This window comes from Pimephales promelas, chromosome 4 (genome assembly GCF_988280905.1).
Source record: "Pimephales promelas chromosome 4, fPimPro1.hap1.1, whole genome shotgun sequence".
Taxonomy (NCBI): domain Eukaryota; kingdom Metazoa; phylum Chordata; class Actinopteri; order Cypriniformes; family Leuciscidae; genus Pimephales; species Pimephales promelas.
Genome location: NC_142772.1, coordinates 34,035,673 through 34,061,836, shown reverse-complemented (window position 1 = coordinate 34,061,836; position 26,164 = coordinate 34,035,673). Strand labels below are relative to the sequence as shown.

The following is a 26,164-nucleotide window of genomic DNA, read 5'->3' as shown; positions in this document are numbered from 1 at the left end:
GATATTACGGAGCTGTCACGTTTGAATAGACTTCAAAACAATTGCGTTAATGCGAGGAAAATCTCAGGTCATCACAGTAACGTGTGATTGAACTGATTGGACATCGTTGATAAGATGTAGGTATAGGCTACGTATTAGTTTTGTGTGATTTTTTTTTTTTTTTTTTTTAGATAAAAGAGAATAATAGCTTTAAAAAGATTATCTTTTTCATATTTTGTAGACTGTATGTTTTGTTAATCTATTGTCATTACTTTTCTCACACGGAGGCAACCAGCCTATTTAACACTGACAAACTGCATGGTTTATTATGGAATATTATCATTTATACTTTCATATTAATCTGTTGGTGACATTTAGGTGTAGGCTATCGTTCGTTTTCCTTAAATGGAAGCCCTGCTTGCGTCAAAAAAAAATCAATTTATGGCATTCTTATTCATTAAATGATCGTCTAAATGCCGAACTGTCGATAAACTTGTTTTTCATTCATTTAAAACAGAGACAGGGATGCAACATTTTCTAAAAAATAATCAATGAGAGCTTGTCTCCATCTATCACCCGTAGATATAGCTGCAGAACGCAGAACTGGCGCGTTCAAGTGCCGTGCATGCATGGGGAAATTCATCGAGACCCCCGTTACCAAGGAAACAAGCATCTACGGCTTGAGGTGTAAGTGTTTTTTTCCCAGACACAGTTGCAATTGCAAATCGCAGTCTCAACTTGCAATTATGAAAATTGCTTTTTACAAAACACATCTAACATACAGTATGAAGGCTTCTTCTAAAAAAAAGTGTATAAGAAAAATGAAATAAAATCTAGAAATCAAAAATGCTAGTGTCACAGGAAAGAAATGCTTCATTTTGATATTGCACTTAGAATAGGCTAGCTCATTACTGGTCCTGTCTAAGAGGACATCACTCATTATCACAATTATAAAAACTGCAACTTAAGGCAGACATGGATGGAATTTTGATGTAGCTCTTGTTTGGGTACAGCAAGTGCTATCCTTGCCATAGGTTATTCTTTATCAAGATTGTTGTTGGCAACCTTTACAACCATGCAATTGCATTCTTTTGTATTATTATTTAACCATTTAAGTCACGTAAGAACAATTGTTTTCAATAAAGACACATACATTGACATATATACATACACACTCAATTAAAACATCTACAGGCTGTGATAAAAATATACTCCCTGGTATTTTTTTTAAATGCAGGGATTGAAAGATATGTCTCTAAGTTCAATAACATTTCACAATTCAATCATGTGGGGCAGCAAACCTGTTGAACAAATGGTTTTCTTTCTGCGCTAATCAAAAGAATATGATTAAAAGACCTGGTGCTACTACTAACATGATGTTGCAGCAAATCTTGAATATATTTGTGTAACAAACCTATAACAGGACTTAATAAATAAAAATACACCAATGTAGTTCACGTCTAATATGTATACTAATAAAGTCCAATTTAAAAGTGAATACAATTCACAATGATGCGTTCTGTAAGGTGCATTGGTAATCTAATAGCTACATGATATAACACATATTGTTCTAGTACATCTTTACGTGCATATGTTGTCTCTGGATAGGATTTACAATGAGAAATTGGTTGTGTGCACCAAAAATATAAATACCAACCCTGCTACGTCACATATGGCATGCACACTGTGCTTTGCATATTACACACAAACACACACAGAGGGGGATTAAGACATGACATCATTCGAGTGCAGGCGCAAACAACAGCGTGGCAGGAAATCATGGATCAAGTAATTGGCAGCCTCTTTTCAGATATCTGTTACTTTCACGACACAATGAAGTTATGTGATCCGTGGGACTCATTAAAAAGTTAGACAGCAATACACAGAGCACTGAAGTGTGGATCTCTGCAAGACAAGGGAACATGAATAAGAGGAGATGGCAGCTGAACCACTACTGAGATGCTTCAGGCTCTCAATAAATGATACCAGCAGAGTTAGTCTCAAACTGGCTCTCAGCTCCCAAAGTGTCAGTTTGGATCATGCAGTGCTGATGTACTATAATACATGCCGCTCTGCTGCTTTCTTGTTAGCGTGATTTCAGTGGGGATAACTCTGATATGTATCACACAAAGTCGGATGCAAACAACATAAAACATATATGCAGATCCATTGGAGATATAAGCAAAACACTGTGCAGCTTTGCTACATTATTTGATTTTCAAGAAGATTTAGATTTTTTTAATTTCCTGAGACTCCTGGAAATTAAATAGTTGAAACCAAGCATGTTTCAGCCATTCATTGGCTGTATGCTTTATCAACTTTTTTTGGAACATGTGAGCCTTTCCATACATAATGGAAATCCTTCTACTTCACACACACACACATACACACACACACACACACACACACACACAAAACCTTTCCAAAAATGTCTGTTTAATTATTCTCAGCCATGCTTAATGAAGAGGCTTTTGCGCGTAATTATCCAGTAGCCTACAACAAAAACAGACACAGTCTTGAAATGGTGCTATTAGTGCAGAGGGAAATGGGATTGAGCTGAATGTTTTATCTCTCCTGACATATTAAATCTAAAGGAGGTTATACTTGGAATTAAACCGTGAAGTATAAATGCTGTGCAGGGTGGGAAATACAGTGCATCTGCATGCAACATTTAAAGCCTTTTGGTTTTCTCTTTCACTCAGAATTTAGCAGCTTCAGGGCTGAGGCTTTTGCAACACAATGGATAAGCTGTTTAATTTTCAGTAAATATATCCTTTTTTTTTTCTTAAGTGTGTAATGCCTATGGGGATATTAAAGGTAAGCAGGGTTGGCATTTGGCATTGTTTATTGTTTTATATTTATTTTTTATTTATTTTTTTAAGAAAAATCCTTTTATAGGGACCAGAGATGCAAATTAGCATATACTATATTCTCTGTGTACAATGTATATATATATTTAATTTTATTGCTTTTCTTTTTTTCTGGAATCATATTTTGTTTTATTGTCCCTAGTGTTACTTTAATTAATAAATAAATATTTTGAGAATGCCGGATTTATTAGGACTCTGGAATAAAGAAAATCAGCTCTCCTTCTGATCCAAATTCAAGATACTGTATTCAAACAATATTTTCCCCAACACACTGATGTTTTATTCATGCCAGATGTGTTGCAACCGTTGTGGTGTACTCTGGGAGTGCAAAGCTGTGTGGCAGGAAAATAGCTCCACCTAATGGGTAAATGTGTAATAGTAGGCCTTCCAGTGTGTTTCGAGGATGCAAGGCAATCATCCGAGAAATTTGAAATGATATCTGAAGTCCCAGGAGCGCATATTTTGCTCATGATTGAGTTTTCAATTTTCTTAAAGTAACATTCATATTTTATCCACGTATTTTGAGTATTGCTTTTTAGATGTATTTTATTTAATTGGAATAATGTTTCATTTGTTAACAGTTCATAACATTTGTTAACATGACCAATGAAAAATACTTCAGCAGCATTTATTTATCTTAGATAATGTTGATTTATTGTTTTTTTCTGTTGTTTCAGAAAGTTGGTTCTGTTAACATTCGTAAATGCACTGTGAACTAATATTATCAAGAATTTTTATTAACTAACAGGTTAATAAATGCTGAAAAAAATATATTGCTTAACCCATATGCATCCTTATGGACATTTTTGTCTTTTTCAGTGTTTTTAAAAATTTATTTATCATTTTGCCTGTGTAAATGCCAACTACTGGAGGCCGATGTGGCGCCCAGAAGCTCACCGGAACCTTTCCCTCATGCTTCTTTTTCTCCTTCCCCACCCCCTCTCATGGACACGCAGCCTCCGGTTACCGCCCGTGCAGCCGCCGCTTCAGGGGATAAGGTGGATGATGTGGATGTGGACACCGCCACCAACAACTGCTGTATCTTGGCTTCTGACAGCGAGGAATGGTCCGCTTCACACACCACTCGTCAGTCCAGGAGGCCGGCCGTACTCGGGCGGCGTGGATGCGGAGCAGTCATGTCAAGTGGTCAACGCCTGAAGAACCTGCGCCGAACAGACTTGATGGCTATTTCCTCCATCGCTGCCTCCAAACACGCTGAACTTTACAAATAGTGGAACACTCCATTCTCCGCAAGAGCCCACTCTCATGTCTCCTTGACACTCTCACTGGTTGACGCCACTGCCGAGAAGGGGTATAATTCCATCCCCCTATTGGAAGAAGTGGTTGCAGCATATCTTTACCCCTTCTCTGAATGGCGTTCAAAGGCTACCTTGCCGTCTAAAGCCAACAAACCGGCTCAGCCTTGCACTACAGATCCTAATTAAACCCTAACCCTAATTAAACACACCTACCTTTAATTTCCAAGTGACCCTGAAGACCTTAATTGGTTGCTTCAGGTGTGTTTGATTAGGGTTGGAGATAAACTGTGTAGGACAGTCGATCGTCAGGAGCAGGGTTGGGCACACCTGGTCTAAATGGTCAGTGTTCTCCAAATGGTGCGCTACTAAAAGCATGACCACGCACAAGTGGGGTTTCGTGGGAACTTTCCTTCCTTCAAGAGCTGTTGGAAAAGGGCAGGTCCCCTTCCATGCTCCATATGTTCCATTTTGCGGCTATTGCGGCATTCGCGGAGTCGACATGCAGGCGCGATAGGAAGGAACAAGCTCATCATCCGCTTCCTCAGAGGAGCCAGGAGGATGAATCCCCCGCGGCCCCCTTTGGTTCTGATCTGGGATCTTTCTTTGGTCTTAGAGGCCCTGAAAGCTTTTCCCTTTGAACCATTAGAATCCCTGGGCTTAAAATACCTCCACCTCAAGACTGTTTTTCTGATATCTCTGTCATCAGTAAAACGTGCGGGGGATCTACACGTGCTGTCTATCAGCCCAGCGTCTCGAGTCTCGATGACTCCAAAGTCTTTCTCAAACCGAGACATGGTTTGAGAAAGCCATGCCCCCAAGACGATTGGTACGCCTTTTAGAGCGCAGATCATCTCCCTATCGGCTCTGCCAGCATCCGATGAGGACGATGGTAACCTTCTATGCCCCGTCTGAGCACTGAGAATTTACATCACGCGCTCTGCCGCCTTCAGGCGTTCTGAGCAGCTCTTTGTTTCATTTGGAGGGCGCACTAAGGGTCTCGCTGCCTCGAAACATAGGCTGTCCAGATGGATATTGGACGCTATCGCAGCAGCTTACGCGTCCAAACACCTGCAGTGCCCAATGGGCATCAGGGCTCATTCCACTAGAGTCATGGCTTCATTGTGGGCTTGGTCCAGCAGGATTTATATTCATGATATTTGTAAGGCAGCAGGCTGGGCCTCCCACTCCACATTCGTGAGGTTCTATAACCTGGAAGTTCCCGCCTTGCAGGCTAAACTTTTGTCAGTCTAAGTGATGTGTATGTTCTGCCCAGTTGTTCATGTGCAGGCCACTCTCATGTCAGTGAGGCGAGCCTCACTATACATAGATCGGCTAAGCCGATCTGTATTTCCCTATGACGAGCCGGTACCTGTACGGGCCCACTTTTCTGACCGGCTATTCCCATACAGCTGCGCAAAGGGATAAAGCTTACTATACATAATCCGACGGAGCCACTCTATTATCTGTCCTATTACATACTTTTAAACTGTGCTGGCCCACGTTGCTGGCCGCCTTTATTCTACATTTATACATAGACTGGTGGAGCTGCTCTGTGTTCCTATCGGATGCTTGGCACGCACAGCATTGACAAGGGGTTCCCATAGCGTAAGCAACCTCTCGCAAGAAAATGTATTCGGTTACCTAATGTAACCTCGGTTCTCCCTAGAAAAGGGAACAAGTTTTGCTTAACCTGCCGTGCTTGCGCCACAATCTCATTCGGTTCAGTTTTATTCGAGTTCAGCCTGTTGAGCCCCTCTTCTACATAAGCTAACAACTCCCATTCTGGCGGGCTGTGACGCAAAGCGCCCTCATTGGGCGTGACATCACGCTGGGCTCAGTTGCTGCAGGACAGCCAATGAGCACACTTGTACAGCTTGCTATGGTCTGCTATCCGCCGCACTGCGTTGACAATAAATACAAAATTAAGGATAACTTTGTGGCTTCAGATCTTGAGAAAAGATAACTTTACCCATTGCGTAAGCAAATTACGCAATGCTCGTTCCTCTTGTAGAGAGAACCGAGATTACATTAGGTAATCAAGTACGTTTTAAACTTCTAATCCCAGGGCCAATTAACTATAAAATGACGCGATCTTTGTTAAGAGGCTTGTTGGCAAGGCTTTTACATTTTTACTATTTTTTACTATCAATAATTGTGTGGGTGTGTTGGTATGGATGTCAGAGTGTGCTTTGCATGTGTGTAATAAATGTATGTGTGTGTGCTTGTAATATTTGAGAGAGAAAAACTCAAATCACAAACAACAGCAAATCACAAATCCAACCACTGTGTGAGTGGAATTCTGCTTATGGGGAACATGTTGTACTGAGCCCAAACAAAATCTCATTCTTTGAGATGCTGCAGATTTGGAACACAACTTGTTTAGATTCATGGCTCTGGTTTTCTATCAGTTTCAGTTAATAAAATAATACCACAAATATTTTAATAAACTTAAACTTATAATTTTGGTTTTACTTCAACAATAAACTACCATTGGTCTTGTTTAAAATGAGACCTTAAGACTGTGGTCCAAAGTGTAAAGCAAGGGTTAAGTTAACTAATGTTAACAAAGAGACATAATTGTATTTTATTTTTAATGTTTAATATTTTTATTATTATTCTATTTAACAATCACAATGGAATGAAAGTCATTTGCTACATGTTTTTTCTTGACAGTGCATTCATAAAGATTATATGCACTCTAAATTAAAAAAGGTAATGCTAATTACGACGTTAATAGCTGTAAGGGGTAAATCACACTTGTCTGAAGTCATACCAGGGAATCTAGAAGTTTGAGTGGGCATGTTGAATAAGTGAGATCAAAACCAAAAAAAGCTGCAAAGATTTCTGCTGGTTTCACAGCACTCACGTCATCATATCAGTATTTTTGGCATCAGCATTAAGCTGGAGTGTTATCTGAGTTTGCACCTGGTCAATCTCATGTTCGTCCCTTTTTTCTTCTGGTCTTTTTCTGCAGGATGGGTCTCCAGTGCTTTCTGTAAATCTGTAAGGGTGTTATCTGATTGCTATCCTTTCTGGTAAGCTATTCTCCCTTGAGCAATGAATCATGATATGCATTAGCAATGTCATTAATTAAGGCCTCTTAACAGACAATAAATAATTACACCGCACTTTATTAGGAGAAGAGATCAGTGAGATGCAGAGTTGCAGACTGGTTTGTTTGCACTTAGTTGATGAAAGAGACAATCACAGCAGCTGTTAAATACTGTTTTGGTGTGGTTTGGTTTAATATTTTGCTGTATTTTGCTATGACATTTGTTTTTAGGAAAACTTATTGAATTAAAACAAGGTCAACATGTTTTGTCCATACTGGGGACACTTTCTACACATTCTATGAAACCAGAGAATGAAAATCTGAGCACACATTGCAAATAGTGTATGGGAACACCCAGCGGAGTCTAATAGTCCTTACAGCAGGTCATTATAATATTTGTTTGAACAAGAACAACATTCTTTATCTTTTATAATTTATTATCAGTAGCAGTAACTGTTGCACATGCACTGCAAGACAAGCCAAACTCTTAAACAGAGTTGTTTATTAATATTATCAATTAAAATTGTTACTGTTAAATAATAGCTATTATTTGTAATTATATATATATATATATATATATATATATATATATTTTTTTTTTTTTTTTTTTTTTTTTTGCCACATCTACTGTCATATGCACTAAATGTTGAAATACGTTTTAGTATCATGAACTGCAAACTACTATCTGATAGTATTTTTTAGTTATAGGACTATATATTTTAATACTCAGTAAGCTGGCTCTCTTGCAAATAAACATGTTTGTCCTTTAAATCCCCGCGCATGCGCTGTGAGCTTCTGTCACGCTGAAGCCGCTACATGCTTAGCTAGCTCTCATATTGCACAGCAGCACCACTTCACACCTTTCTGTTACTCATGCCGTGATCTTGTGACAGCGAGACAGAAGAGTCGGTCAGTATCCTTTCTATAATTAAACATTAACCCTTTAAGCCTCACCACTGGATTCCACTTACACTGGGATCGTCACGGATCTTAAGTTTTTCATCTGCGCAAACAGCTCAGCAGTGTAAAAGGTCGTGAGGCGTTCAAGATGGCGACTGTTTGAAGTTCGCTGTCTCTGTACGGTAATACATTGTTTTTGAGTCGCCTGGTATATGTTTAATGTGTCACATTTGTCTTAGAGTAAGTCGGGTTGCAGTAAAAATAAATGGCTAAAGCTGTCATGGACGTGAAGTAGAGTAGAGTTAAGTCCTCGCTTGTCAGCAGTGATGAATGTGCTGCTGTCACGTAACGTTAGTACATGGCGTTTACAATAATTACTTTGCTTTACTCGTTGAGTTTAACACTTACTGTAAGACTTAGGGTAACAGTTAAGTGGGCTAGATTAATATCAGGTTTAGTATTCGGGAAGTCAAAAGTCTAATTTCCTTTATTTTGTATTCAGTCTGTATGGACACTCGCAGCTCAACTTTCTTCGCTGGAGAATCTGACAGGCTACAGTTGATTTTCATAATGGCTGCGTCTCAACACTTAGTAAGCTGACTACTTAGAAAAAAATGTGGTGCATCATGAACGAGTGGGTTATTGAGACTACACACTCACAAAATACTACTGTTTTGTGATGTCTCAGATGGTTATACCAGGGTGCTGAGTGAATTCCATGTTCATGTACTAAGGTATTTACGTGGTGGTACTTTAGAGAATACCATTGCTAATGGTACATGCCCAGACAGTGTTACCATGGAACTTGAGCAAAAAGAAATAAAATGGTGATAAAAGCATTGATTAAAAGAAAGAAAAAGACTACTAACCCAAGACATTTAAAAAAAAGATTGTGTACAGTATGCATGTACAGTCGTTGGGGAAAAAAATGTGAACACCCACATTATTATGGGTATATTTGCGATATTCTTTTATTTATCTTTTTGTTGTTTATATTGTTTAATTTGTATATCAGTGCAGTCTGCAGTATAAGTAGTTTTCAGTGTGAAATGGGCAAATCATCGTTAATAAGAGCATCTGTAACCTTAACCCCCTAGTTGTTGTGTTTTAAGAACAATCATTATGATTATGGATGTGTGTAAGCATGGTAAGACTTTATCAGCAAAGAAGAATAGTGGGCAAAAACCAAAAGTGAATATTAAGGACGGTTGAACACTAAAAACGATTGTGTCCAAACAACATAGAACAACTGCAGCAAAGTGACCGCAAACTTAATATTCACCCTGAATACCATTATTCCCCAAAACCTGACCACAGAAAACTTCACAAAGTCGAGATAAATGAAAGAGCTGCAAATGCTAAAAATATAATCTCAGACACCACTGCTAAAATGTGAAAAAGATGGTGTTATGATCATAAAACCTCGACCCTTGGAGCACCAAGATTATATTTATCTGCCCTGGTCAGCTTAATCACATGACTTGAATATTATTGAACTACTGTGGGCAGTTTTGGAGAAGCAGCTTCCCTCGTTTATCATCTCTGAAGCAACTGGCAGATGTTCTGATGGATTACATTCAACTGGAGACTATTCAAAAGTTGTATTGATCTATTTTAATAAGTTTTGATACTGTATAAAAGGCAAATTCGGGTATACACCTTAGTAAAGAAATTGTGTGTATTGCCCCAGTGTTCACATTATTTTGTCCAACCCCTGTATACAATACCATACAAAAGTTTGGGATCGGTAAGATTTTTAAAAATGTTTTTGAAAGAAGTCTCTTATGCTCAGAAAGACTAGCTAAGTTATTTGATCAAAGCTACAGTAAAAACAATATGTTTACAATTTAAAATATCTGTTTTCTATTTGAATATATTATAAAAATATAATTTATTGCTGTGATCAGAGCTGAATTTTCAGCATCATTGCTCAAGTCTTTTGTGTCAAATGATCCTTCAGAAATCATTCTAATATAATGATTTGATGCTCAAGAAACATTTCTGATTAATATTTTTGTGTAAACTGTTTTAACAGTCAGTGTAAACCATTTTGCAGGTTTAATTTTAAATGGACTCCAAACCTTTGATCGATAGTGTACACTACTGTTCAGGTAGTGAAGGTTTGGGGTCAATCTTTTTTTTTTTCACATTTCTATTCAGCAAGGATGCATTCAATTGATCAAAAGAGAGAATAAAGATTTATTTTTCAAACTAATGCTGTTCTTTTCAACTTTCTATTCATCAAAGAATCCTGAAAATAAAATATATCACATATTCCACAAAAAAAGATGCAGTTCAACTGTTTTCAAATATGAGAAAATGTTTCTTGATCTGCAAATGATCATATTAGACGGATTTCTGAAGGGTCATGTGACACTGCAGACTGGAGTAATGATGCTGAAAATGAAAGCTTTGAAAACAGCTTTCTAAAATTGTAATAATATTTCACAATATTACTGTATTTTTTAACAAATTTATACAGTCTTGCTGAGCATAAGAGACTATTTCAAAAGCAGAAGAAATCTCACCAATCCCAAACCTTTGAACACACATGCATGTATTATGTGTGTACAGTATATGTATATATACATGTAGATTTAGTAGCAAGTTTGTCGTCATTAAAATTGTCTTTTGTTTTTAATAGTGATTGTGTTTTGCTAATTTGTGTCTCTAGTTCATGCATAGACACCCCATGCTGACACCACAGGGCATCGGTTTATGCTGTGACAAAGGCATCAGTCCTGCCCACTGTCCTGCACAGCTATGGCCAAAGACCAGCCAAATGTGTTTGACCTTGTCCCTCTTCTGGGGTCCACTGATCTGCACGAGCTGGAGCAGGTCAAAAACCTGCTACAGGAATCTCTCAGCGCAGGTTAGTCATGTCTTGTGCTTGCATCATTACTCGGCTACATTGGTCAAATTGAGAACATTTTATCACTACACTGCACCTGTTAAACTCCTGTTTGAATTTCACTATTTTATGTGTTTGTAATTAGTTGTCAGTATCAGTTGATATATGATTTTTTTTTTTTCTTTTACAATTTGATCGGTAGAAAAAGGGACCATGTTGCTGAATTGCCTCGTGGACTATTTCCTGGATACAAGCTCATCTCAAGCGTTAGACATCCTGTCTTCTGTCAGGGAGCCCCATGATAAGGTGAGGGAAAATAGCCACCATCTTCAGTTTTCTTCCGTATACACATTGATGAATACTGTTTGATGTCATCATGGATTACAGAATATCAGCGATAGATGAATAACATCCTTATCTGGATTCATTTCTCTGTAGTATCTTTTAGATAAGATGAATGAGTGCATGGGAAAGCAGAGCTGCCGTCTGTCCACTATCACTCTCCTTGGCCATGTTGTTCGCAAGCAGCCCCCATGGATCCACAAGATCGCACGCTTCCCTCTTCTTGCCTCGCTGCTCAAATGCCTCAAGGTACCAAACTAAAGGCCAGTCAAATGTAATGGGGGTTACAAATGGGTTGTTCTGACCTGAGAGATTTGAGCAATGGAATACAACAGCAGAAAATGTCTTGAAGGGATGTTTCCCCCAAACATGAAGATTGTTCTTTATTCACCTTTATGTTGTTCTTTTTTGTTTTCTAAATAATATAATTACAGTATGTGTGCATATGTATGTTTACATACACTACCATTCAAAAGTTTGCACTCTGTATGAATATTTTAAGACGTTTTTGAAAGTAGTGTCTTATGCTCACTATGGCTGCATTTATTTGATCAGTAAAAAAGTTTTTTATTTTGCTTTGAGATACCAACTTTTCCTGTGATTACACAGGTCTTCAGTCACATGGCTCTTCAGAAATCATTCTAAAATCTTATTAAAGCTCAAATCATTTATTTGAAATGGAAATATTTTGTAACATTAATGTTACAAATAACCTATACTGCAAAATATATAGAGAGCCCATACTTTTAAATGGTAGTGGTAGTAGTTAAAAAAAAAAAATTTTCTACTTCCAGACTGACTCAGATGTAGTAATTCTCATAACTGGTGTGCTGGTGATGATCACTTTACTACCCATGATTCCTCAAACCAACAAACAACTTCTGTGCGAGTACTTTGATATCTTTGGACGGCTTGCTGCATGGAACCAACGTCATCCAGGTACTCAACATTGTAAACAAATTTGTCTTTTGTAATTCATTTAGTTATACATCTTTGAAGTGTTATGAATAGATGGAAGAAACATAACTTGGCATAAAGGTACTCTTTCTATGGATGTGTCCTGTAGGTGCTCAGGGTGTGTTTGCAGTCCATCTACATGCCAGCGTGTACTCACTTTTTCATCGTTTATATGGGATGTATCCTTGTAACTTTGTTTCATATTTACGTGCCCACTATAGTATGAAAGAAAATGTTGACACATTTGAGGGAGTGGTGAAGGTGAGCTCACACTTTTTAAGAATAGTCACTTAAATTACACAAATTATTTTGACTATTTTACTATAATTTCCTACTGTTTTTATGTCAGCCCATGTTAGAGCATGTACGGATACACCCTGAGCTCATCACTGGAACCAAAGACTACGAGGTTGATCCAATTAGGTATGTAAAAATAAATAATATGCTTTTTTGTTAGATTATTATGTGAATGTTCATACCTGAGCTTTTTTAATTTTCTGTAGATGGAAGAGATTTGAGCCACATGATATTGTGATCGAATGTGCCAAAATTTCGCTGGATTCTAAGGAGGCATCATCTGAAGAGGGATATTCCTCTCTGTCAGATCACATACCACGGCGTCCTGTAGACAATAGTCGATCATCCTCAGAGCTCAGTATCCATGGTAAAATGACATATACTTTTGAACGTTTCTGTTATTAATTCAGTGATTGTCCTGTTTTGTTTCTTCTTTGAAATATTACTAATGACAGTGGACAGGGGTCATCATAGGCACACTGACCGGTCTGTGGCTACACAGCCCTTTTTGAGACCTTCCTCCCATAACCATCATTTAAAACATATCTGTGACTTGTGCCACAGTAGACCTTTAGTTGGTTTAGACCAGATGGGATAGCCTTGGTTGCCCTCTTGCATCAATGAGTCTTTGATGCCCAACATCGCCAGTTGTGGTTTGTCTCTTCTTGGACCACTTTCGTTATGTTCTCACCACTGGTGACCAGCAGCCACCGACGCGCCTTGTCATTTCAGAGATACTCTGACCCCTTTGTTTGGCCATAATAATTTGGCCCTTGTCAAAGATGCTAAGATTTATATTCCTGCCCATTCCTCCTGCATACAACATGTTGATTACGAGAACTGATTGTTCGTTTACCATCTAATTAACCCAGACCTTGCCATGTGACCTTGTTAGGAGATAACATTTTCACTTCATATGTGAGTGGCCATAATGTTTTAGACTGTGTGTGTATATATATATATATATATATATATATATATATATATATGAAGATACATGCATATTTGCATACATATTTTATTACCAACTCTTCAGATTAACTTTAAAGTGTTACATTAAATAAAACTTTTTACTTACAATGACATTTTTTTGTGTGTGTTTAATAGTTAATGCAATCTTCACATTTTTCCTGTGAAGAATACTGATTTGATACTGATACTGTGAATCTTACCTACTTGTCTCCTAACAGAAATCACATCTGCCACACCAATGGCTGCTGTTCGTCAGTCTCTTTCTCTGTCACTACCTTATCTCACTGTAACTCAAGACTCAGATTCCAGTGCAGAGGCCTCCAACAATCATGTAAGCATTTTCCAATTATTCATCCAATAATGTATACAAATTTCTAGGGTTTGACAATATGACCAATGTCTTAAATTACCTTATGAGAAATTGTATTTCATGATAATAATATATAGTACAATATAGCTATTTTGTTCTGAAAATAAGGTTGTTAAAACGTATACTAGCCCAATACAATAGAAAAAAAGATACAAATTAATGTTTGCTTTAAAGGTGCAGTAATGATTTCTGAGGATCAAACCTTCCAGCTTAGATCTCTACAGCGCTGGGAAACTTTTCTAATATTAAAGCTAATTATATATTCTATAAATTTGTATGGGCGTACACCAAGCGGCAACATTCTAATCTGAAAAATGAAGCCTACCCGGAAGTGTGAAAAACTGCAATCTAAAATCCGCTAGAGGCCGGTCCCAAAAGGGAGCAAATATCCATAGACCTCATGTTAAAATGTCCGTTTTCACAGCATAAATTCATATGTTTACAGTTCGGTCCCATGGACTTTTATTGTATTTTTCAATATGTTTAGAGTGCCTGATCACTGTGAGGGGGGTGATTTTTTTTTTTCTTTTCTTTTTTTCTAACTTGTTAGTTTAGATCGTATTTAGATATAAAATATATGACAAATAAGGGGTTAACTTTGATTGACAGCTGATAACGGTCTGGGCCGAGTGGAATTTGATGGCCATGATCTGACACAACACATCATACCACCTCTGTATTCCTTTCCGAACATTTGCATTTCGTATTTCTCAAGATTTTCTAATATGGCTCCGCCCATACCCGTAGGAATAAAACATTGTCGAAGCCGTAATGTGCTGCAGATGTGTGCTGTGTAAATAAGGGGTTTACACATAGGCCTACTCCGTTTGCAGTGCATATTTTTTTTACCATACCCATGTCAACAGGTTGGAGCTTTCACTGCACGCGGATGCCCATGCTGCAGGCTCACACGCTGAATTAAAGTGACAGCGCATGGTTCGTGGTCAAACTGAACATGGATTGACATGGAAATATAGTAAATAAATGCATTTAATTAAATTAATAAGAAGAAATGCATTGAATAATGTTTATTGGGTTTAAACTTGAATACGTCTATGAAAGAATGCATAGTTGGCTATACAATTTTTTTAAAACAACACAGAAATGTGCAATCTGTGGGCAGTTTTGCTAGATCCTTTTGTAAACTTCGTTTTACACTTTTTGATGCACGGCGGGTCATCTTAAAAGTGCCGTCGGAGCTACCTATCTCTGTATAACGGCCATTGGATTCCTCTGCTGGTAGGGAATCGTAAGATAGCCGCTCGAACACTTCCGGTGACTTCACTGCCTAGTGGCAGTGCCTAGTGAGCTATCCAGTCATTATATAGATCAGTGGTTGAGATGGGGGTCAAAACACGCCTCTAAAAATAGATTTGCACTTATATGATCTGTTACTGCATGAATGTACGTATGTTTGGTCCATCAACAGAATGATGAGATGAACTCCTTAGGGATGAAGGAGGAGATGTGGAGCCCATCTTCAGTGTGTGGGATGACCACCCCTCCCAGCTCTAGAGGAATGTCCCCCACCACAGTTTCTGACATCTCACATAGTGCCTCCCACCTCTCAGGACGGAACTCCAGCACTCCAGGTCAGCCAAATGAATTCTTATCTATAAAGCAAAATGGCTCTTTTTGTTTGTTTGGTCTCTCGGGTGGATTCAGTGTTTTTTTGGGGGTGGGGTTTATACAGGGGATGGAAAATGGGCCCTATCTCCCTCCACGCCTTCAGGGTCATCTTCTCTCCCATCACTTTCAGAGGACATAGGGCAACCTGCCCAAAATACCAGCAGTACTCAGGCTAAGGTAAATTGACGTATAAAGCATTTTTGATTTTTTGATTTGTTACTCATTAAACTCATGTAGAGTTTTCATGAAAATCCTTTTCAGGTGATTCAGACGGGCAAAGACCTGAAAAAATTAACACCCAGAAGTATTAATAACAACGGTGAGAATATATGTTGTGATTTATACAGTGTTATTTCATTGAGTTAGTGACACACAATATTCTTGTCTTTTGCCACTTATAGCTGGTGTAGTTGATGCCAAGACACCAGCGTCATTGGCACAGCTCTCTGACATTGTCAAAAGGACTGATGGGGAGAGAGAGGATGGTGAGAGTGGTGACATCATGCATAACAATCAGCTTTTTAAGTGTTTTCAATCATCCCACGGTTTTCAATGAGCTCTGCTCTCATCAACATCTCTAACATTTTCTTTCTAGACACCGTCAATGAGGAGATTTTGAGTCTGACCCACAGGAGACTGGACTTCGGAATGAGGCCAGGCCTGGATGGCTCTTTTTCTGGCTCCTTGGACACACTTCTCTCATCTCACTTCAGCCATGAGCAGAATTTAGTGTCCACACCAGACAGGGTTGAATGCTCTGTCAAAGGTGGAGAGCAGCAACCTTCCTGGTCCCACTGGCCCGCTTTCACCCCCATCGAGAATGGGAAGAACAGTAAAGTCTCTCTGTCTGATCTGACGAAGGAATCCATGCCTTATGAGCCGCTCTTCGACCTTGCCCTGCCTAAGGTGGCATCTTTGTTTTTAAAGAGGAAGACTGCAGAGGCCTTTCAAAGGGCTGAAGGAGAAAAGGGGGACCGAGAGGAGCTGGAGGGGGAGGATCTTTCTGCCACCTCCCCTCTGGAGGTTTTGGACCGTGTTATTCAGCAGGGTCACGACACTCATGAGAAAGTACTGAAGAGGTATGCTTCTGTTCTTCTAATATGACTAGTGAAAGCATTTTAGTGGAAATGTGATGGAACGGTGTCCGTTTGCTCTCTCACAGAACCTTGTCCTCTCCAAGCCAATCAGCAGACCCACACTCTGGAGGTAAACAGCATAGCAATAAAGGAAAAGGTATTTAGAAATATTTCTAATTTATAGGCTCTCCGTGCTCAAGACAATTGTGTCCTCTAACTTTTCTACTACAATCGTTCCTGTATTTGTTTTCCTGCCACTTTCTTTTAAAAACTATTTTTATTTCTCATTTTCTACTGTCTTCTATGTAGTTCACTATCAAATCCTTAGAAATTGGTTTTGTGGTGGTCCTGATCAGCTATAATCTGAATTCCTGTAGATTCTAAGTAGAGCTGCATGATATGTTAAAATACAAAATGTGATATACTGTGTATATACAGTATATATATGAAGAGTTCAGATGCAAAAGCCTCTAAGTGCCATTTGAAATTTTCTTCTAAAATGATCATTTTTATCAAGCTTGTATATTTAAGTTCAGTAATTTCACTTAAATGACAATTAATAGGTAATCTTCATTGCCATTTAAGTGAAATTACTGAACTTAAATATACAAGCTTGATAAAAATGACCATTCTAGAAGAAAATTTCAAATGGCATTTAGAGGCTTTTGCATCTGAACCAACTTTAGCATGGGTGTGTACACTTATTCTAAGCACTGGGTAAATGTTTGTATGTGTATGTATGTATATATGTATGTATATATATATATATATATATATATATATTATATATATATATATATATACTGACTGCAATGTATTTTTACAGGTCCTGTGTCTGCAGCATCAGACGAGCTGGGGATGTTGCGCAGTCAGCTGCTATTGCTGCATAACCAGCTGCTGTATGAGAGACATAAGAGAGAGCAACACGCGCTCCGTAACCGTCGTTTGTTTGGCCGTATCGTCAACACTACTGCACTGGAAGAGCAAAACAACTCCATGGTAATAAATGAAACCCAGGCCTGTGCAAAATTCTGCATAAAATTCAAAAGCCTCTCAGTCATTCATTTCTACATTTTTTGCATACAAACTAAATAATACTTTTAGCTCCATTTATCAAATTTTACCAAATCCATTCTGAGAAATTCTGTAAATGTTTCTCTATAATCAGTGCAGAAAATATGAGAGTGTTCAGGTGTTGGTATAACTAGTGACATTACAATGATAAACCCTCTCAAATGTTAATGAGGATGGTGATGCACTGATGAGATGAAGTTGTTCTCTTATGAGAGTACTCTCGTGTTGTGTAAGCTAGCTAAAGCCAAAAAATGATCCTTTTATTTTTCTTATGTGTAAAATGCATTGTTGCACAAAGCGGAGCTAGGCGAGGCAGCTCGTGTGTCTATAGGTCGCTCTGTGGCAAAAGCTGCAACCCATCGTTGGACTGGTCATGTTGTAAGCACCAATGAGTGTGCGGGCGCCCTTGTGTGTCATGTCCCGCTGAAATAGGCGTGGCTTATCCCTATATTAAATGAGTCCAGATAGGGTGTTCTATCATCTCTTCAGCGAAGTGAAGAGACGAATCGGGCTCCGCCCCTTCTGTGCTAACACCTAGTGAAGTGTGGTCGAGAGTGGACTTACTGCTTGACCATTTGCGAGATCTAGGCCTGGGCCTATTCGTCTACACTATTGTGTGTTCCCCGGGCACTTACCCTTGGGACTATCATAAGTGGATGATTTCAGCATGCAACACTGTTCCCACTACTAGAAATAACTGAGGTTTCGTTAGTAACCGAGTGTTGTTTTTTCCAGGTTGTTACTTGAATTTTTGCTGTTAATATTAGCGATTTTTCCAGTGATGTTGTTTTTGTGTGTGTTGCAGAAAACACAACTCAAACTTCAGGAAGTTGAGATCAAGACTGTGCAGGTAAGCCTGCAGGAGGAGCAGCGGCGGTCCAGACAGGTACAGGAAGACAGGGAGGCTCTTGTGAGCCAATTGCAGACTCAAATCCAGCAGCTACAGAAAGAGCGGAATGACTACTACTCAAAGATGCAGGAGCTAAAGGTGATCATAAGGTTAAAGGACATGCTTAATTACATGGTTACTCTTAATCACTCATAATACAGCAACAATAATTGCCAATGTTTGTCATTTTGTTGCTGGAATGTAGAAAAGAATGCGTGACATCTGTGTTAACCCTCTGGGGTCTAAGATGTTTTTGGGGTCCTTGAGATGTTTTGACATACTGACATTTGTTCTTTTTTCAGTTGCTTATAAACATATTAATGGCAAAGGTGAAATTACACTCTATTTAGCACAAACAGGGCTACCATAATATGTGAGCAACATGTATTGTACATGTTTGTATTTTTGAGAGAATATTGTTTATGCGGGGTTATTGAAAACTTAAAAGGAAAGTTTCTGAGAGGAAAGCCACAAAACACACACTAAAATATGCGTCAACAAGACTTTTGACCAATGGATGATCTGAAAATCATCCTGCCTAATCATTCACATAAAACTGAATTGTTTGAAACTGTGTGTGTATATATATATATATATATATATATATATATATATATATATATCCATGCATTCATTCACACACAGACACGCATTTCATATTTAAACAGAACAAAGTTTTCATGGCTTGCCTCAACATTAGCGCTTGAATAGCACACGCTCTCAGTGGCCGTGGTCACATTACGCTATAATTAGGTGAAAGGAAAAAGACTGACATCTCTCTCTTTTCATGCAGATTACATCAACTGAGAATAGTTTTTTTTATATAAATTACTTCATTTAAAAGAAGAGAATTTCAGCTGCATAAAGAGAAATCTTTCATGTCTCTGTGACAAGTATTTACTTGGTTACAGTTCATTTTTCGGACGCGTTTCAGAATTAACTTCAATGACAGAAAAGGCAAAACGCGAATCATGTTTATTTTCCTTTACTTGACAAAAAAGCAGAACAATTTGTTTTTTTTTTGTTAGTATGCACAAAAAATAGACGCTTAACAGGATCGAATGATGTATAACACTTATATGTAAGATCAAAATCAGCAGAGTATTTGAGTCTCTTTTGCACTAATAAGAAAAAAGTTGAGCTTGTCGCGCCAGCGCGATAGCCGACCCCAGAGGTTTAAAGGCTAATTGTTTAATGTGGTATCATTTACAGAGTGATTTGCAGGAGAATCAGAAGAAAGTTGGAGAAATGGAAGCAGGGCTGCAGAAAGCCAATAACAAAGTGTGTAATATGGGACACATGCTCACCCAGCTGTCCATCAAGGTTAGACATGTTTGTGACAAAAATACTGGATATAAAACACTATCCATTACAGTGAAAGAATGTTTCAATTTTTAAAAGAAAATTTTAGATGTGGCCCATATTTATTGATTTGGTTGGTTTAATTTTGATTTGTCTTCCTGATTTATCCAACATCAGCTAAACAATAGTGAAAACATGGAGCAGCAGATGGCTTTCCTGAACAAGCAGCTGCTGCTTTTGGGTGAAGCCAACAAGTTATGTGCAGAGGAAATTGAACGCTTGGGGCCTGAGGCTAGCAAGGTAGTTATGATTATTAACTATTGATGACTTAAATCACATCATTGCTTAAACTCAGCAGATCTCTATTTTGCTTTTTTTTTAATCCAGCAATTCATGAAATAGTGGCTAATGTGATCAATTGTTCTGTTGATATCAAAACATTAGCACCCAATCATTAGAGCTTTAAACCATTGAACTTGAAATTTACTTTTGGTCTGCTCAGATCAACTCTGACTTGATCCTTTTTGTGACTTTTAGGAGCTGAATATGCTGCAAGCATCTTCACTGCGTGAGGTTGAGCGTTTGAGGCAAAGCTCTCTCCAGCAGAGTCAAAGACTTGATGCCACCCAACAGCGCATCACAGACCTGGAGACTCAACTCGCCAAGAAAGAGCAAGTCATCCGAGAACAAAAGAAACTGCTGGAGAATGTCAAAAGTCAAGCCACGTATGTGGTTATCTCTGCTTTCATAGTCCTGAATCATATTGAGAATCCTATCGAATCTGAATCATATTTCTATGCCCAAACACGGTGTATTATCACAGGGATGCAGACATTTTTTATCAGCCGAACCCCTATAACCTAAAATATTTACTTAAAGTCCCTCATGAGATTTAAAGTTGGTATTTAAATCATTTTAAAGTGCCCCTATTATGCTTTTTTCAAATATTCACTTTAATGCTGTGTGTAATATAGCTGTCTGGGAATGTAAATGGTCTGCAAAGTTTTTAAGTCAAAAAGTGCTCGATAAATAGTTATTGTCTCCTAAAATAAATAATTGACTCGACTCTTGACCGTGTAAACAAGTCGTCAGGAATTCTCGCCTCACTTTCGTAACGTGCATGCGTAACCTGGTAAAATATTTTGTCTTCATTGGCTGTCCCCGAACAACGTCTACTTTGACCCACTCTCCCTTGTCAAGAAGACGCAGTGGTCTGCTCTGAAAATTCACTTTGCAAACACTTCCAAAGGATAAGGATGTGAAGGGTCAGTGGTTACAATTACCATTGTAATACGTCTAAACAGGATTTACAAAATACTTATCTATCAAAGATTGGACAGTATCCACTTTATTTGGACCAACTTGCTACTTATAATCACAACCTGTAAGTATGATTAATTAATGATGTATATATTTTCTACCGGATGTTCAACATTTTTGTGTTATATTGTGTAGGTCTCCGGATAACCTGTTAACTCTTCATTACTGTCTTACCTGTTGGAGACCTCCAAAACAAAATTAAGAACAAGCTTTAAAATTGCATAATAGGGGCTCTTTAACAACACAATCACGTTCTTGATTAATGGTCACATGACATGTAGGTAAACAATATACATTTAAAATGTATTTTAGTTTTATTTAATTTTGACATTTTTATGATTTTAATGATTAGCTTTTCATCAGCCCATGAACCCCCTGTAATGTTTGCTAATGAGCAGTTGTTGATAGATCTTTTTTGCTTTATTGATCATAGATCATCTGGTTCTGTTAATCTCATCAACCAATTCTTACTGTAAAATGTACTAATTTAATCCTTGTCTGCATTGTTTTTTTCCCCTGTAGGGAGCAGCTGCAGGCTTCAGAAAACAGATATTTGGCCCAGAAGCAAATAACTCAGGCATTACAATCTGAGCTGCTTGAGCTCTATAGCCAGATAGAGCTCAAAAATCTGAATACTAAAGCACCAGCAGAGCCCACTTCTGAGCCCAGCAGTCCCACCAACCAGAGGTGTGGTCCATATTATTGTCCCTCCACGTACTGATTTACAAATGCAAGCAATGTGTTCTATACTGTATTTTTAGACTTTTCAAGACGGAAAGATGATGGGTTGCTGAATTTTGTAGAAGAATTATATTTTTATTTGTGTTTCAGGCCAAATGGAAACCGTACAGGCCCATTTGCTCAATCTCTATCAGCTGACTCAATGAAAAGAGAGGAAGGCACGCACATGTGCGTCAATGGTGAAATATCTGATGGGCCTCCACAATCACCCACAGCATTCAATAATGGCAGCCAGGAAGAAGATCTTTCCGCCCTTACCCGTTCATTTCCTGGCCTCCCCTGTGACTCCCCGCTGGCAGTTGGCTCTTATCCCAGTACCGGAAGCTTTTTGGGTAAGAGAGCCAGAGAGATGTTTCGCAATAAGAGCGAGAGCCACTATGATGGCGAGCCGGCTGCCCTCACCTGCCTTTCCAAGGATCTTAATGTTCCGCCAATCACAGACCCCACAGAGAGCATAGAGCTTGAAGGGCCTACTGACCAGGCTGACCTGCAGCCCATGGACAGACCTCGAGCGTATAATATTCAACGGCGGAGGCAGCAGGATTTGCGGATCATGGACTACAACGAGACCGTCCATGAGCATTGATTGTACACTGTTGACATGATCGTCTGCAGTTAGAAGAGGATAATTTTGGACCCAGTTTTGAACGCAACACTCTTTTTGTTAGAGTGGTTTGCAATGTTTTAGTTCATTTTAAAAGCTCTTGTATTATGAAATGGCCAAAAAAGGTTGGCAGTTGCCATATAGTCACCACAGTGGCAAGAGAACATCTTGTCTTCAAAAAAAAATTAAAAAAAAAATGGTTCACTTATCTCCTGTCTAATATGAATTCGATGTAATTCCGAATATTTTTGTTTTGTTTTTTATAATTGGCATTCAGTAAGCAACCGTGGTGATTATATTTTGTGGTGGCTGGATGTTATTTGGGCCTCTTTACTGTACTTTCCAGCAAATGTATTGACTAAATCACTGTATTTGCTTTTGTAATAGTACCGTGCAGTTTCCAATCCTCTCAAATTTGTCCACGCAAAATGCCCCTTTGAGTCATTGTAAGATGAACATCATTAATTTCTGCTGATGTGACTCAGAAATTGCACAATATAGAGTTTGATCACTGCAAACGAAGCACTGTAAATAGATCATGCCTCTGAAAAAACAATCAATCAGTCTGATAAAAATGTGAAAAACTAAAAAGCTATGTGGCGTAGGTGAAGTAGAATGAGAAAACACATTTCATTGCTGAGGCAAGTCGTGTGTATATGCCATAGCAGTGCTTTGTGCACTTCGCCTACAGAGAATAAGCAAGTCTTGTGTTGTATTTCTAGTAATAGATTTTATTTTTATGCATTAATGTTCTCCACTGGGATTGTAGCGCCCAGTCACCAGTGCAATACTTCTTAGCTAATACTTCATGCCAGCTCAAAGGTATGAGTGATGATGGGAAGAAGAAACAGATTTAGATTGCTGCTTTGCAGGACCGTCAGAGCCTTATAGAACACAGGCCAGGCTGCTGTAGGTGCATTTGTCCAGTTGAGACCTATTGAGGAATGAAAATATCTTTGTGGTCTAAGATATGTCTGACGGGTGAATGTTTTTGTGTTGATAGCGTACAAAACACGGCCACTGCAATACTTCGACACACTAAACTCTGAAAGGAAGCTGCTCGCTGTAAGCCAGAAGGCTTATGTCCCTCTATTATTTTCTTTCATTTCTGTTTTACGTAGGTCAGACCCCATCTGCAACGAAAAGGCTTCATATAAAAGGCTGCAGGTGGCTGAAGCAAAAGCACTTCTTTTTTAATTCAGGCCCTCTTAAGATTGCTGAACCCTAGCAGAGCAATACACTCGTCTCCATCTAAAAAACTTGCCCCAGGGCTTTGTGTTCAGTGCGAGATATAAATGGAAAATGTGAAGTGTTGTTGCAAAGGAAGTAAAATGCTGGCTTTGGCCTGCCAGCTGGAGAAATGGCTCAGAAAATTTACAGTGAGAATTGAAATCTATGGAAATCACTGCTGTTTTTCTTTGTTTTCAAACTGTTCACCTTGAGTGTGATCTTACAGTGTGTGCTTTGTTTCCCTGTCACTCAGGCTTTACATTTGTTTTTATACCAAAAGCCCTCTCAAACATTTTGTTGTTTCACAAAATGCCTTACTTAAAAAAAAATAGGAAACCTGTCCGTCACCTGAAGTCGTTTGTCAAAAGTTATCTGAACAATGGTACAATCAGACGGTGATGGGTGTAACGGGTAACCAGGGCCTCTATTTTGAATTTAAGAAAACAGATTTGTGTTCAACTTGCTATGATCAACAAAAAATAAAATATATGTTTTGCATATTTATTTGTCATAGTCGTCTTTTTTAAAATTATAGTTGTATATAATACTTTTGTGAAAACACGTGAAAGCAAAAACGTGCAAGTATTGAAAAAGTATTATCTATCTATCTTGTATTTCCTGGTGGCTTCCAAGCTGGTTTTCCAGCATGGAAGCCTCCTGTGCCTTTCTTATATATACTCAGGTTCTCACTGGTCTCTTTATCAAGGTCCGCAACCATCCCCACATTCTTTGCTACTGTTTGTTGAGATGTTTCTGTAGCTGTTGGAGTGAGACGTTGAGCACCTTTACTGTAGTAGGTGGTGAGGAGGTCTAGAGCCAGTGGAATCACGCTAACAATCCCACCATAGTTCCTTGCTTCATCACAGCTCAGCCGGTTGATTTCATTGTGTGGGTAGCTGTGAATGAAAAAAGAAGTAATGAATGGTGTTGCATTGTGGCTATTCTTCATGTTAAGATGACAAGAAATCAATGAAAAGAAAAAAAAAACAGTAATCCTGGATATAAAATTTAAGCCTAAAAATGTACATAGCAATTTCATTGTGTTTAATTTTTGTGTTACTTAACTGTGCCCTTAGCTGGCTGATGTTGCTGTTTGGGCCGAGGATCTCCCTGCAAGTATCCAGGCTCTCACAGGAAGTGTTTTGGCTAGACCGAGAGGACTCTAGATGTTTTAAAACACCTTCAAGATCCGAAATAATTTCCAAAAAAAACAAAAAGATGCGCCTGTCTGTGGAATTGCTGCAGTGGTGGTTCATGTACCTTTGGACCTACAGAGGAACATCATTTAATGATTAGGTCAAACTTTACATTATGCTGTAATTATGTATTGAGTACAAGTAATAAACAATATATACTATTATGTGGAACTGATTATAATTACACATACACTTCCATTCAACAGTTTGGGGTCATTTTTTAAATTAATGAATCTATTCAGAAAGAATGCATTAAATTGATCAAAAGTGAGAGTAAAGACTTAAAAAAAATCTAATAAATCAATCTAAAAATCTAATGTATCAAATTAATGCTGTTCTTTTTAACTTTCTACTCATTAGAGGATCTTTTTTTTTTTTGCAACATGTATTGTTAGAAATGTTGATGACATTTATTTAACATTACAGTGGAAATATGTTATTTTGGGTATTATTGTAAACTCCAAAGATAATCAAACTTTATTTTCATTTTAATGGCAAAATTTCCCAAACATGTAGTATAAAGCATTATATTGAGTCAATACTGCCCTGAAGAAAAAAAAACCCTTCAAATATTACAAGCATGTAGACTTTTTAAAGTGTTCTTATAATATTGTTGAAACCTCCCCGTAGCATTTAAAATGATGTATTGTAATTATATTGTCTTGATATTTTCTTAAAAAAAGGAAACAACCAATGCATAACCTGTGCGACGGTGGAGACAGGCTCAGTTTTGTCCCTGGCGTGCCCTCTCGACCGCTCAAGGGCTGTTATAAACGTAAATTGTTGTTGTTTGAAACGTTTATACTTCTCCTCAATGGAAAGTAACTGCTCTCTGACTTCAGCCATCTCAGTTGAAGTAACTTACATAACCTAAATGGATACAGTAAAGTTAGAGTGCATAAGAACAGTACTGTTTAGAGGTAACGTTTGTTGTTAGCACAGAACTGTATAAAGTTAGAGATTACAGCTTGAAAACTGAGATGTTTGGACTTGAGAAAATGGTATTTTATTCAATATGGAAAACAATAGAGATTTTGATGGAAGATGAACAGATATGGTATTCATCATTATAAATGACACAAATTCACATGGACTAGTCGCTTACCTTTTAGTGCGTACTGTTAGGTCTATCAAACGATATGATGATAAAGTGTTACTGTTGCATTGAATTTGCGCTGCTTAGCAACCAGAGTATGAAACTCATGCGCCCTCTGGTGGCTGAGATGGCGATTGGCTGACCAAGTTACCAATGGC

The 26,164-nt window shown here is 38.2% G+C and overlaps 2 protein-coding genes across 7 annotated transcripts; one reads left to right on the top strand and one right to left on the bottom strand.

The window, feature by feature from the left end:
- Positions 1-25: 25 nt before the first annotated feature.
- On the top strand, positions 26-24,214 carry tsc1a (TSC complex subunit 1a). Of its 6 annotated transcripts, XM_039658770.2 has the most exons (24): positions 26-116; positions 562-666; positions 7,083-7,143; positions 10,735-10,932; positions 11,114-11,217; positions 11,350-11,502; positions 12,048-12,192; positions 12,320-12,471; positions 12,560-12,633; positions 12,714-12,874; positions 13,698-13,810; positions 15,279-15,441; positions 15,543-15,655; positions 15,740-15,797; positions 15,880-15,963; positions 16,074-16,557; positions 16,641-16,711; positions 17,381-17,553; positions 18,434-18,616; positions 19,730-19,840; positions 19,997-20,119; positions 20,357-20,544; positions 21,662-21,826; positions 21,971-24,214. In XM_039658770.2, exons 4-24 carry the CDS (start codon positions 10,824-10,826, stop codon positions 22,464-22,466), a joined length of 3,423 nt encoding a protein of 1,140 aa, XP_039514704.2. In that variant the 5' UTR covers positions 26-116; positions 562-666; positions 7,083-7,143; positions 10,735-10,823; the 3' UTR covers positions 22,467-24,214. The 6 variants fall into 6 exon arrangements, with proteins under 6 accessions (XP_039514704.2, XP_039514706.2, XP_039514702.2 ...); XM_039658771.2 differs by lacking the exons at positions 26-116; positions 562-666; positions 7,083-7,143 and adding exons at positions 7,952-8,073; positions 8,563-8,651; XM_039658772.2 differs by lacking the exons at positions 26-116; positions 562-666; positions 7,083-7,143 and adding an exon at positions 7,947-8,069 and having other exon boundaries at positions 16,641-16,684.
- Positions 22,221-26,159, bottom strand: spaca9 (sperm acrosome associated 9). Its single transcript, XM_039658779.2, has 4 exons — positions 26,016-26,159; positions 25,613-25,780; positions 24,780-24,982; positions 22,221-24,610 (listed from the first exon to the last, which is right to left on the bottom strand). The coding sequence occupies exons 2-4, from the start codon at positions 25,754-25,756 to the stop codon at positions 24,319-24,321; spliced, it is 639 nt and encodes a 212-aa protein (XP_039514713.2). The 5' UTR covers positions 25,757-25,780; positions 26,016-26,159; the 3' UTR covers positions 22,221-24,318.
- Positions 26,160-26,164: the final 5 nt, after the last annotated feature.